Source organism: Pyrus communis, chromosome 5 (assembly GCF_041283825.1).
Source record: "Pyrus communis isolate YQ-2024b chromosome 5, ASM4128382v1, whole genome shotgun sequence".
In the NCBI taxonomy this organism is placed as follows: domain Eukaryota; kingdom Viridiplantae; phylum Streptophyta; class Magnoliopsida; order Rosales; family Rosaceae; genus Pyrus; species Pyrus communis.
The window spans coordinates 33,885,485-33,900,437 of NC_142569.1; the positions used below are offsets into that span (position 1 = coordinate 33,885,485).

General features: G+C 35.2%; 1 protein-coding gene across 1 annotated transcript; it reads right to left on the minus strand.

Moving 5' to 3' along the window:
- Positions 1–380: 380 nt before the first annotated feature.
- On the minus strand, positions 381–1,916 carry LOC137722125 (protein MKS1-like). Its single transcript, XM_068461104.2, has one exon. It carries the CDS (start codon positions 1,452–1,454, stop codon positions 795–797), a length of 660 nt encoding a protein of 219 aa, XP_068317205.1. The 5' UTR covers positions 1,455–1,916; the 3' UTR covers positions 381–794.
- Positions 1,917–14,953: the final 13,037 nt, after the last annotated feature.

The following is a 14,953-nucleotide window of genomic DNA, read 5'->3' on the forward strand; positions in this document are numbered from 1 at the left end:
CGTAAATATAATGAGTTATCAATTGCAACCCAATTGTTGACACCTAACAATGCATATGTATAGTAGCTATACTTACCAAGAAAAACGGAACTTCCTTGTCATTTTCTTATCAAGTTTCATAAAAAACTAATACATGTACATTTGTAAGGTGTTTTTAGCTTAAGTGGATAAAAACATTTACAATTTACACCTGAAATATATTATATGTTCAATTCTCTCTACCTAAATTATGCTTTTCTGTATACAAAAGAATCATATATACATGTATAATTATACATTAAATTTGTGATAACTATGTATGTGTTGCAAGTAGAGGGATGTGAAAGTACATTCGTATAAGTTAGTTCAACGGCAAATAGAAAACAAACTGAAAAGAGCAATGAGAGAGGTCAACTGTATATGTGCTGCAAATTACATTCCAAAGGAACATGACAAGACATGGTATATAAAACAAAAGGATGGGTCATAAGATATATGAGAGCTAGGCACTCTCCCTCTTATGGTCCACAGTATTAATCTACCTATTATATTCATTAACTTTCCCACCTGCCTTCCCACCAAAAAGAAAATCAAAATTCCAGCTCAGTCCCTTAATACTCTATTAGATTCATCAATGAAATTCAACTCCCTATCTCACCGGAAAAAAAAAAAAAAAAATTAAAAAAAAAAAAAATAAAAAAGAGGAGAACCTCAAGAAACCAAGAGAAATCCACATCTCTGAATAATTCTTCTACAATAGGTTCCCATTCTTTCTTTGAAGTAAAATAATTTGATAACAGAAAATAAAAAAAAAACTATAAATATGGAAAATTGTTGAATAAGTCTATGGATGTAGAAGGGGAAAAGAAGTTTGAAGGACTAGGCATGAAGCTACCTTCTATGAAGTTCCTGTTGCCATAGAGCACGGGGCTCAAATCATGAAAGAAGCTATCTGCCGGCGGAGAGAAGAAGTTTGACGGAATTGGAGTGAGCGAAGCGGGCCCAGGTGACAAGATCCCCGGAAACAAACCCTTTTTCACACCACCGTCATCCATTATTTCCATTTCTTCCACAACATCTTGAGCAGTACTGTTTTTCTTCATCCCTTGATCATCATGAGCTGGAGGGTTATTATAGTTATCGTGATTCAGAGGATTAATATTGTTATTACTAGGCGGTGAAGAAGATGTAGTTGAAGAATTTGATCGTGGTAAGCCGGTGAGGCGTTGGACAAGGTCCATGAACTCGCTAGGGTTTGTGTGGATGACCTTCGGGGACACCGTGTAGATTATGACCGGCTGACGTGGCTGCTGGTAGTGATGGGGCTGCTGCTGCTGGTTTGGTTGTTGTGATGGTTGTGGTACAACCGGAGGTTTCTTGATCTTGTGAGAGTCTTTGTGTATCCTGAGAGGCGTTGGACGCGGACCTTGGAGTTGAAGCTCTCTTCTTGGAGATTTTCCTGTTGAATAATCCATGCCGAGGAAGGTGAAGATCGATGGAACGATACTAAGAACACAAGAGCTGAACTCTTCTGGGTTTTTGGTGATTTTTGCGGAATCTTAAGTAGTACTTATCTATCATGTTCTGTATTAATAGTCAGAACTCAAAGGGCAGGGATAGATATAAAGAGGAAGAATGGTGAGATGAAATATTTAAAGGAGAGAGCAAGTCAATGATTCGAAGGGGATTTAATTAAATAATCCAACAATCATGAAATTAGTATGGCTACTAGCAAATAGCAATAAGCTTATAGCTTAGGAAGAGTGGAGAGGGATTTACAAGGGCCGGTTTCGTGGTGGGGTGGTGTTTGAATTGAACTTGTCCTGAATTGAACTTGTCCTAATGTGGGACTTGGAAGGGATCTGGGTGTGGCGCGTCAGACTGAGAGGTAGTGACGTTGTATATGTGCTCATGTAATTAGCTTATATATTCTATAGTGTTGGATGATTAAATAAAACAATTTCATTCATTCTTGTTATTTTCTTTTAGGAAACCTATTTTTATAATTTTTTTAGATAATTCGGAAGGAGGAATTCGAATTTGAAATGTTTCTTCCAACTTTGGACTTTAGAACAAGAAATACTACCATATGAAAAGTTAGTAGAACTTCTACCAAAAAGTGTTGTAAGCAACAACGCTTTTATTAGAAGCACTTTAAAAATTTAATAAAAATGCAACTGTGTTTTTGGAAAAAGTATTTGAAGTGTTTTTATTTTCTGCCAAACATGGCCAGCTTCTTTTAGAAAACCTTAAAGTGTTTTTTTGTTTTTGTCAAACATGGTAAAAAAAAACCCTTTTAAAATTTAACAAAAATGCAACTGCTTCTTTGGAAAATATTTGAAGTGTTTTTATTTTCTGCCAAACATGGCCAGTGCTTCTTTTAGAAAACCTTGAAGTGTTTCTTTTGTTTTTGTCAAACATGATCAGAAGCACTTTATTTAGGGGATTTGAAAGCACTTTTAGTTGCATGTCACTTTACAGTACTAAAGCAAAAAAAATCATGCCTATGCACCCTGGTGCGAGTTCGATGACCATGGATTCTCAATGCACAAAATTGACAATCCATTTAATCTTTCTGCAAGTAGTTTGTCAACAATTTTCATTGATACCTCTTTTTTAGTTTCTTATCTTCTGCAAGAACTAAAACCAAGAAAAACTTGAGAGGTTTTAGGTTCGATTATCATTAAAGATAAATTTGAACCACATTATTGTTGGCCCATTATGAGGTTTAACCCACCCTCCTATCCTCTTAGTGTAGATAATATTGTTTGTTCAATAAAAATAAAAAAATAAAAACTAGGAAAGAACTTAAAAAACGTTAGAAGGGAGATCGAGAAGGAGCGAATGAACAAGGAAAAAAAAAATAGAATGTTGTTTGCATGCTAGGTTTGGGAAAGAGAGAGGCGCAAGTTATGTTTAACCATTTTTTAAAATTGTTCTATCAATGTATAGTTCATTCGGGCCTTTACACCATACTAGAGTAAGGTAAAAAAATATTGAGATTTAAAAACTTACTTCTGTATAACCTAGCATTAAATTAATTACGTTTTTTTTGTTTTTTCGTATATGTGTACTAATAAAATGAAAATTGAAAGGCCCTTTGATGCCGGACCCCCAGGCAATCTAGGTCAATGACTTATATGGTAAGTTGGTAACTAACAAGTAAATAAAAGGGATCGTGTGTTGCCGTGCGTCTGATGAGACTGCCTGCCCTCAATTGACTAATCAAGTAGCATGCCAGTGTGACTCAAGTCATAGCAATATAAACTCATATATAACGTGCATTCTACTACACTCTAGTACATTATATGTGGCACCAAATTCAAAATTAATGATTTGATCCTAAATTTGTCTTGCATTAGGGAAAAACATTTGACAATTGTGCTGCACATCGTAATTCAGCCTCATGTTGATACCCTACATTTATTATTTTTTTCCCATCTTAGACTTATGAATGTCGATTAATTAACTCTATACACACTTGGTCATGGTCAACACAAATGAAGTTACGTTATGTCAAAAAATTTCTAGGTCTGGTCGGATTTGAAGGCTTCTTCCCGAAGTACAGTGCTTTCTGCGTGTCCCCAGTTAAAAGGGATGTCTTTTCTTCGGTGACCTAGGGGCAGGCATAACCTATTTGTTGCTATTTCTGCTTGCATGCTCTCTTGCAGATGATATAATCCGGACTTGTTAGGGTCAGTATTATTATTGACGTAATCAAACGGCCTAAACTTTTGTGACCAGCATATATATTCTAAAGGTAACGTTAGAGGGATAAAATTCGCAAATTAAATTATGGATAACCTATAGGAATGAGCACATTTATCAATGCTTAAGTAATAGTTCATCATCAATTTTCATATCATTTAATTTACGAAATTTAGTCTACAAAGTTAGTCTCCTTAGTATTACCCTATTCCAATAATATCAAATGATCAAAGAAAATTTCGTCCAAAGTTTGTGTGAAGTTTCAAGTGATTTATTTATTTTATTTTATTGTTAGTTTATTAGAAAAGAGGATGCATTTTGTCGTGGAGTTCGACTCCTCGCCAATCTTATTTCATGCCGCATGAAGAGAGGCCTATTTCAGTAGGCTAAACAGCTCATGTCAGTTACATGTTCTTATACTCCGCGGCATTGTAATACGGCAGCACACATGCGCGGTGGCCTCTTTTGTGTTGAAAATTCGGGAAGCGTCGCAAGAGAGCGACTCGCCCGTGAACGATCGATAAGTGAAGGATCGATCGATCTTTTTGCACCAGTATTGTTGGGAGACTTGTACTTTAGGGGTATCATAGTTGGACTCGTGAATTCCCGGCGTGGCTTTTCAAAACATTAGACAAATTAAGATGTTATAATGTTAGTATTCGCATCTTATATAGTTTCTATCATCCAAAAAAATTATTCCAAAAACCTGTAACTCAAGTTGCTAAAAACATTTATCCTTGTATTCAAATCTTAGGTATTGATACTGATTTGTATTTGTGGATTTTTGTTATGAAGTTTTTTCCTTAATTTGCTTTAAAAACAAAAACAAAAAACAAAAAACAAAAAAACTTTCCAGATTTCGTCTTTTATTATTTTTCTCATATTTATTAGAAAGACTTTTTAGTGTATCAGAAACACGGCCCCATTAAGTATCAATATCATTATGCAAGTGGTTGGTTACTTGAATAAAAAAATAAAAATTCGAGTCACTTGTACTATAACATTTGGTGTATTGAGCCGTGTTGCAAGCACATTGAAAAATTTCTCCATTTATTGGGTCTACACAACGTAGTTTTCTTCTCAAATCAAATGATGAACATGTCTTCCGAGATTTCAAATGTCAGCTTTGTTAACATTGTGGGTATTAGGTAGGGATAATACTTAAAGTATTTACTAGTAAATTTTTATCTTTTAATTTGCCTAACGATATTGTAACACATGTTTATTATTTTAAAAAACAATGGACACATTATTTAATTTTTCTTGAGCTTTGAAAAACAAAGAACATTTGATATCTTTTATTTGGACCAAATAAAAAACTAAGTATAAAATGTACTTAATAGTGAGTATAGAAATGACTCACTAGTGAGTACTTAAGTATTATTCATTATGTAGTGATTATATTTGATCCGTAATAATATTGTTTCCATACAAGCAAACATTTCCAAGAACCAGTCAAAGAGAAAGGGAAGAAAAATAAGGGAGGTAAGTGTTTAACCTGGTTGAGCATCAGTTGAACGAGTAAACAAAGTCCAACTTCGCGTTAATAAATATGAGTCCCAGTGTGATTTGAAGAGAATCTAGAAATTCTCGAACCGAATTGGAAAAATAGTCTGCCAAATGCTTTGCCATAAACTGATCTAAGGAAAAGTTCAAGGCTTGGTCACGTGTGTGGACTGAGGCTGAATTGACCGCGACTGAGGCAAAAGCGTCATAAGAAGACTATGGGAGGTGAGAAGTTGGCAAACGTGAAATTTAGCTCCTAAATTACAAACCACCCCCTTATGGGCCTTCAAAGCACAACACAAGAAGTTGGAATACAAAACCTAACCCAAACACACAAAGCCCAAACAACGTATAAGAAAACAAAGCCCAATACCACACACGATTAGCTCCACCGACACAAGATTTGCCAATGCAAAAATTTCGATATCACTTAGTAGTGTTGAGTGGCAAAACGATCGAAGTAAAATATAACTTGTATAGAAAATGTAAAAATATATGATTTTCATTAGCTTTTTCGAATCGTCCAAACATTTTATTGTCATTGTTAAAGAAGATGTCAAAGATAACTTGTACATAGAAAATGTAAAAATATATAAAAGACAAGTTGTATAGAAGATGACCAAGAAATGACCCTCATTTCAAGCTTGTCCTTGTTTAAGGGGTGGGCCACTTCTTGAGACTCTGATGAGTGACGTTCCAATGCAGAAGCATGCGTCGAAAATGGCAGCTCTTCGGAATCACTGGTGAGTTATTTTTGTTGTCCGTAAGGACAAGCCATTGCTACTGAAATCAAACACAAGTGTAGCTAGCCTACACATTTTAAATTTTGATGAAGGCCATGAATGGCAGGTTTGTGTTGCTTTCCTTACCTCAATGAAATTATTCTGATGTTAGTATAATTCAACGTGCCTTTCTTCAAAACCCTTAAAATTTTGCCCCGGTGCTGTTCAATACCCTCTGGAGGAGGGTGTTTCATTGGATTTCCATTTTTGTATTTATGTGAGTTTTCAGGAAAAATCGAAATTTGATGTGTATATCCAAAGCTTGGCCACCCTTGGATAAATTATTGTGTGCGATAGTACAAAATCTGGCTAGCTGTCCACATGTGACATGAGCTAGCTATCCTATACTTGTTTCACGTACCGACGTGAGTCGTGACAAGTGAACCCGGTAACTTTGAGCAAGACTCCCACAACGAATAAAAAGAACCAACTCAGAGCTTTCCATCATGACGCAATGAAGAAAGAAAATTCTGAATCCGACAGTGGAATGTCTTTTAGGCTATTTCCAACTGAAAAAGGGTCGGAGGGTTCTCTTTGGCCCTATAACCCTCTAAGAAATTAATATTTTAATGAATTTTTTCTTACCATCTTCAACCGAGGGGCTAGAGGGCCATAGGCCAAACATAGTCTTGTGACAAAAAATCATCTCCAACCGAGGGGGCCAAAGGATCATAGGGCCAAATATAATTTATTATTTTAATTGAATTAATATGGTTACTTACATTAAACTACCTCAATAATTTACGTTATGGATTGTCAATAATTTTTCGAGATGGAATCTCAATAATTTTACGTCTCATATTTCGAGCACCATGTGTCGATATGCGAGCAACTTTGCAAATTTCTTGTCGATAAGGAATCTCAATCATTTTACGTCTCAGATTTCGAGTGCCACGTGTCGATGTGTGAGTAGCTTTGCAGATATTTGGGCCAAAAGAAGCATGGAGTAGGCGTTTAAGTTTTATGTTATTAAATGTTTTTAAAAATGTTGTTTAAGTTTCATGTTATTAAATGTTTTTTATTTATGTTGTTTAATGTTACTTAATGTTATTTAATGTTGTTTATGTTGTTTAATGGCTTATGTAGTTATATGAGGAAAAAAAAATTAGAAATTTTAATTTTTTTTTAATTTGTAATAAAAAAAATTAAAAAAATTAAAAAAATTAAAAAAATTAAAAAAATTAAAAAATAAAAAGTATATATATAACGGCTATCTGACATCAGCAAGTAGCCATTGAATTCAAACGGCTGGACCGGCCCGGGGTTGGTTGGTTGGCTGGGTTAGGCCAGTCGGTTGGCCCTTTTCTCTTTTTTTTGGCCCTGTGGGGCCCACGAGTCCTTTGGCCTAACCTTCGGTCGGAGACGATTTTTGTGTCATTTCAGACTATTTCGACCCCATGGCTCTTTGGCCGAATTTGTTGGAGATGGCCTTAGATCCTATATATGACAACTAAAGGCTCCTCTTTACTAAAGTTGCCCAAATTCCTGTAGTATATATATATATAATAGACTGTACTTAAATGTCAACAGATCAGAATCTCTAGGTGATTATTCAAGTTGCTTAAGCAAACCCCTTTCTGATTCTAAAGTGTAGTCGCATGCCAAAATTAGAAGGTAAACTGAAAGTATTTAGTTCCTATATATGCAACTTATGCAAACTTTGGACAACTACAAGTCCTGACTCCTGGGCGTATAGGTAGTGACATGCATGACCAGTGACAACAGGATTAATTAAGTAGCTGCACAGATATTGTAGTGATCGAGTATTTTTGATACTTTATGTGTTAGGGTTTCATAGGTTTAGACCTCTATAAATATAACTTATAATTTAGTCTGAGAAGATTCAGTCAAAATGTAGTCCTTAATTTGTAATCGTCTCGACAATCTTATTTATTTGTTTTCCTTAATGAAATAATATATGTAATTTCATGATTTGTTTGTTCATTTATTAAGCGTACTTTGATATAGGGCACATTAACTGAGTTTGAAAATTACTACCCTAAAATGAAATTAAAGATCACATTACTTTGCTTCTACATGTAATATAGGGCACATTAATTGAGAACTTGTAGACTGAAATAATGTGACATTGTCACACTATCAGAATTGACCTATATAATCTTCCAAACCATCCTTTCCAAATCCATATTCACAACTCTTGAGCTTTGCACATTTCTCTTTTTCAAGTGCGTACTTGATTTTCAAATTCTCTAGCTCTCAAATGATTAATCTTCTTCTTCCCAACTTTCTTTACTTCATTCAATTTCTTGTTACTAATTTTTTATTCAGTGATCAAACAACTTGTTCTGATTTAACATATTGATTCTTTGGATTTTTAATCTTTTGATCAGTTCATCATTGTCTTGTTCTAGTTCAGACAATTGGGATTGAAGCCTCATTTCAGTCCTGACTTTTTCATCTTCTAGATTTTTCATCTTTTCCTTCAAATCAGAGCTATGTTTTCTTATTTATTCAGAATCTAGAAACAACTTATAATTGGCTATGACCTCTTCAGCATTCTTGATCTTCCAACTCTTCATTTGAATAAGTAATTGCAACGCCTTTCAAGCGTGTTTGCAAAAGCCTTTGCCTTATGTCCATATCCCAAATACTCCTAACACCTTTTACACAGCTTTGTAAACTTTGAAGCTTTCTCAGAATCGGATTCGTTATATTTGGGTTGATATGAACCTAAACGTGAGCCTAGTTTTAATCCCTTAATCTTTTGAGTCCATTTTTTTTTTTTTTTTGAAAATTTTGACTGATGAGCGTAACAACTCATCATCAACTCCCTCTTTTTCATCTTTTACAGCTTTTAAGGGCAAGCTTTTTTTTTTCTTAACAACAAGAAGTTCCATTTCGTAGGTTTGAAAAGCACCATTTAAATCTGCAATTTTCAAGGTGTTTAAGATCATGTTTGGTACTCTACTTGAATCCAACTTTTTAAACTCAAAAACAATTTTCAAGTTTTAGGCCTTAAAAACTTATTTGATAGGATTATTTTCAAAAACTGGACTCAAGACTAACTCAAAAACATAATATATTCTCTAAAAGCACAAAAATTGAGTTTTTAGAGTTTTTAAACTGAAATCACTCATTTCTTTTCTTTTCCTCCTCATCTCTCACTTCAAATCTATCTCTCTCTCTCTCTCTCTCTCTTTTCTTCTTCTCTCCTCCTTTCTTTTTTTTTTTTTTTTACCTTTTTTGTCTCTCCTCCAATCCCTTTTTTTCATTCCTTCGGTTCTTTCTTTCACTCCTCTTCCTCTCTATCTCATAGGATTCTCTCTCTTCTTTCTCTTTCCTTCAATCATCTCTTACTTTCTTTCCTCCTCTCTCCTCTTTCTCCCTCTCCTGTGACCTCCATTTTCTAGATATCTTTGTCTAGTTTAAGGCGTAAGATTTAAAAATTTTAAATTGCAAACTAATCAAGTTTTTTAGTCTTTAAAAAATTGTTTTCAAGAAATGTTCTTAAGAAATGTTTTGAGAAATAATAAAAAATTTCAAATAGGATACCAAACAAGCTCTAAGTTTCTTGATTCTTCCAAGGGTAAATTGCGGTTTAACCCCTTGAAATATCATCCCAGTTGAACTTGACCCCCTAAAATATTTTTTAGGTAAGTTAACCCCTTGAACTATTTAAAATCAGTCAATTAACCCCATGTTGTTAGATTGTGGGATCAATTCCATCAAATTCAATGGCAAACTAGTTATTTCATCATTCATTGTTACTTGTCAGCTATAACCACCTATAAAATTTTGACACATGGACACAAAATAATTCAAAAATATATAGCATAATGAAAAAACATAAAAAAAAAAAAAAACCAAACGTTTACATAACGGACCATCTCACATTGTCATTACACATTTTGTTTTCACATGTCATAATTACATTGTTGGTTAAATCTACTTAATAAATATACATACCATTCAATTTCTTAAGTGTCACATCCGAACCGGGGTGGATCACTTCCCGGGTCCGCTCCACCACCGTAGCACGATATTGTCCGCTTTGGGCTTACCATTCCCTCACGGTTTTGTTTTTGGGAACTCACGAGCAACTTCCCAGTGGGTCAGCCATCATGGGATTTGCTCTAGCCCCTTTCTCGCTTAACTTCGGAGTTCCTACGGAACCCGAAGCCAGTGAGCTCCCAAAAGGCCTCGTGCTAGGTAGGGATGAGAATATACATTTAAGGATCACTCCCCTGGGCAATGTGGGATGTCACATTAAGTGTTATACATATAAAATAAATAAATTTAAAGCTAAATATATATATATATATATATATCATTCAACTTGATGGGATACACATTTTGCAAATTAGTTTCAATGATCTAACCATCAAACTTGTTTGTATATACTTCAAGATCGCATATGCCAAAAATCGCAAAAAAAACAAATATTCAAAGCTCAAGTAACGGGACAAAACTTTTCGACGGTTATAAACGAAAAATCACAATTTAACGGTTATTTTAACTCCGATTTTGATGATTTTTTGCAGCTACACTCCTTGACCCTATATGAATACAGTGAATGAATTCGATCTTTAATTTAAAATATTGATACCTCAAAATCTTATGTTATACTTAATGAATGGGTAAATAAACTCCAAGTGTTAGTAAATCTATTGTTTTGATGGGATACGCATTCTATAAAACTAGTTTCAACGATCTAACCGTTAAAATTGTTTGTATATACTTTGAGATCGCATACACCAAAAATTGCAAAAAACAAATATTTAGAGATCAAGTAACGGGGCAAAACTTTTCGGCGGTTATAAACAAAAAATCACAATTTAACGGTTATTTTAACTCTGATTTTGATGATTTTTTTACAGCTACACTCCTTGACCCTATATGAATAAAATGAATTATTCGATCTTCAATTTAAAATATTTACACTAGTTGATACCACAAAATCTTGTGTCATACTTAATGAAAGTATAAATAGAGTAAATTGTAGCAATAGTCTCTCAATTTTAACTCAATTGGAGTAATGGTCCCTTAACTAAAAATCCATTATCATTGGTCTCTTAACACATCAAAATGTGCAACTATAGTCTCTCAACTAAAAATCAATTACCAGTGGTCCCTCAACTTTAACCCAATTGGAGAAATGGTCCCTCAACTTTAACCCAATTGTAGTAATGGTCATTCTAATATAACTCATTTTGACAAAATTGTGACAAAGTTAACGAAAAGGATCATAGCTACACATTTTGATGAGTTGAATGACCAATGGTATTATATTTTTAGTTGAGGGATCATTGCTACAATTTACTCGTATAAATAAACTCCAAGTGTTAGTGAATCTATTGTTTTGATGAGATACTCATTCTACGAAACTAGTTTCAACGATCCAACCGTTAGTTTGTTAGTATATACTTCAAGATCGCATAAGCCAAAAAACGCAAAAAATAAACATTCAAAGATCAAGTAACGAGACAAAACGTTTCGACGGTTGTAAACGAAAAATCACGATTTAACGGTTCTTTTAACTCCAATTTTGATGATTTTTACAGCTATACTCCTTGACCCTATATGAATACAATGAATGAATTTGATCTTCAATTTAAAATATTTACATTAATGAATACCACAAAATCTATACCATGCAATTTTACAAGTTTATATTAATCCTCATCCGAACTACAATAATAACTTTCGTTATCCTCGTTACTATCATTTTTGGATTCCCCTTTGTCTTCATCTTCGTTTGCCTCTTCCGGTGCATTGTATTGTCAAGGTCAATTGAAATTGACTCTATTGGTATTTCGATTTCAGGAACTCTAGCTACTCGTTTTATTAATTGGAAAAATTTGTCAACTTTGTGCGACTTTGCACGACGAAGCATACTGTCGTGCAAAACTATTTAGCATAACGAAGGTGTACCTTCGTAATGTTGGGAAAAAAGAGGTAAAAGTCTTGGTTTGGCGCCAAAAACTTATGCGACGGACCAACTGCATCGAGCAAATAAACCAAAACGTTGCACAAACGCCATTTGTTAGACGAGGTTGGTCCGTTGCACAATTTTCTGGCGCCAAACCAAGACTTTTACCGTTTTTTCCCAACATTGCAAGACAACGGTACACCTTTATTGTGCTAAACAGTTTTGCACGAAAGTATGCTTTGTCATGCAAAGTTCCGTTGCGCAAAATGTGCTTGCATGACGCTTAGTTGTAAATGTTGCGCAAAATGTCCTTGCGCAACGTAATTTGCTCTGTCACGCAAGTATGTTTTTATACTAGTGAATGGCAGTCTACCTTCTTCCATTGTAGCTTTCTTTGGTTGAAACGTTTTAGGCAAAGAGCTAAGTACTTTCTTGACAACTTTAACTTCAAGAATTTTTTCACCCAAGGTTTTTTTTTTTTTGTTTTTTTTTTTTTTCAAGACATCGATAGTTTACATTAAGGGGAGGTAGAGTTTGGCTAAGCCACACAATGGGCAATCTATTTTGGTATCGAATTCGCCATCCACGAGATTCGAACCTAAGACTTCTCACTTCCAAGTGAAGAGGAATACCACCAGACCGTAGTACTAAGTGCCTTTTTTCACCCAAGTTCACACAACCATTTATATGACACTGAATTTTTCTTAAAATTCAAAGTAAGATTCTTCCTCACTCATCTTAATGTTTTCAAATTAAGTTGTGAGCATTTGCAGTTTTTACTCTCTTACAATGTCATTTCTCTCATGAGTGACTTGTAAGATATCCTAAGCCTCCTTGCAAATCTCACACCTTGAGACATAATTGAATGGACCAGCAGACAGAACTGTGAACGGGGAATTCAATCGTTTTTTATTGCTTATACAATAAGTTCTCTCATCAAGCGACCACTTACTTTTAAGTTTAGGGACAACAACCTCACATGTATTGACTTATATTTCACTTTGTCCGTCTTCTAACTTCATTTTTTTTTTTTCACAATTTTAATTGGTGTAGTATAACCTTTAATAATTGTGTCCAAAGTACTATCATCTATTGGCCAAAGGAAAACCTTCCTCTTGACCTTCCAAGCCCCATAATTTCAAAGTACTATCACCTATTGGCCAAAGGAAAACTCTAACGCTAATCGAGCGGCGGGTAGAGGTCTAGCATCTAGGAGTATAAGCGGATGCCTAGGCGGTTTTTTTTTTTTTTTTTTAATTTTAATTTAATTTATTATATAACATATAAATAAATGTCTACTTTCTTAATGCAAGGTCTTTTTTAACCCCCAAGTAGTACAGACCGAGAAAAAGATAGAAAAATGCCCAAGATAGATCAAGACCTAAAGAAGGAAAATAAGTCCAAGGCCCAACAGAATTAGAAAATGAGTATTTCTGATCGTTATAGCCGACGTCTCTCCAATTTGGTTTGACTAAGCAACATAAAGCACTTTTCGACTGGCACATGGACTAGCTGACATCTTATTGCACAAGGCTCCAAGAATATACATACTCAGGCACCAACCCAGGCCACGTGTTGGTCATCAATGAAGATAGAAACCTAGGACGGAGCGTAGAGGTTGTCGAACGATTGCTCAGAAGGAACATGTTGACTAATCAAGGCCGAGGTTTATGCTTGGTACATGTAGGCCTAGAAGAATATGTAATCTCAACTGAGCTACCATCACCTCACCGCCAACATGTCGAAAGATGTACGAAAGAATGGCCAGCATGCAAGCCCATGTAGGTAGCTCATTTAATACCAGAATAGTAAAGTAAGGGAGCACAAAGCTTTTGGGCTCACTGTAGGCCTATATAAGGGGGTAAATGCCTCTTATACAGGGTCAAACAGTTGAGAGAAGAAACAATTTTGACTATAGTCGAGCGCTTCTTATAATCATCAAGTCAATATATTCCGAGCACCACATTGGATGTAACCTAATTTTGAGGGGCAAACCGCTTAAATCTTTACTCCATTATTTTAGAGCTTTTAACATGAACCCATCCAGGGTTAATTGTTCTAGTAAATCATCCAATCCATGCAAATCAGTTTGAAAGAGAACAAACTTAGTTTCCCCTTTTTCCTAGTACCATCCAATTCGGTTAGAAAAGAACCAAACTCAAAGCCTTAAGTTCAAGTGAAAACCCAATGCATGGCCCACATTTGATAAGGAGATAGATGAACTTTCCCTTTCCAGCTCATGCAGGAGAACGATGGACGAGAGTAAGGAGGCGCGTTACTAGAATTAACGTTTGTGGAAATAGGCGCTCTGGGAAGAGCGCTAACATAGTCTTCACTGAAGCAACAATGCTTATCTTTGTTACACCAAAAAGGAAGGTCACAGTTGTTCTAGGATTAGGAAAAATAGGAATGAAGACCGATGTAAAGGAAGAAAGCAGAGAAGCCTATAGATTCCCTAGGAAGCACTGGAAAGAGAACCCTTCACCTATAGCAAAGGAGGTTTAACTCAACGCAAAGGGCAACATAACGCTAGAGACAAGGAGGAGGAGATGAATTCAAGGTTGTATTGCACCAAGCAAGAGAAATGACTCTCTAAGTGCAAGCAGTCTTGAATCCTTGAGACGGTTATCTTCCTACAATCTTAAAGGTTCCTCGCAGCTTCCTTGATCTTTCTCAGTCAATAGAAGCTCTCTCAGAATCCTAGGAAACCCAAATTATCCACCTCTTAACATCATGCAATCATGCAAAGTTCTCTCTCATGGTAAGCTGACAAACTTCAAGCTTCCACGCCACGCTTCGCTTAGGCAATTCATTATTTGTCTAATCATGTTATCTTCGAGCCATTAATATAACCGAGATACTTCTTAAGACACGCTAATTCTTTCAAGAGATTCCGTAACTTGGTATTCAAATGGACTAGGGGAAGCAAAGTGTGTCATCCAAAGTCCAAGTTTAGTTCGACCTAAAAATCTCCCAACACAACCCCGAATAAACTCAATCACATAAACATGATTTGCTAAATGAATGCATATGATTTTTACCTTAAGAAGTCCACCAAATCAGCTTTAATGATGTTCTCGTGCAAACC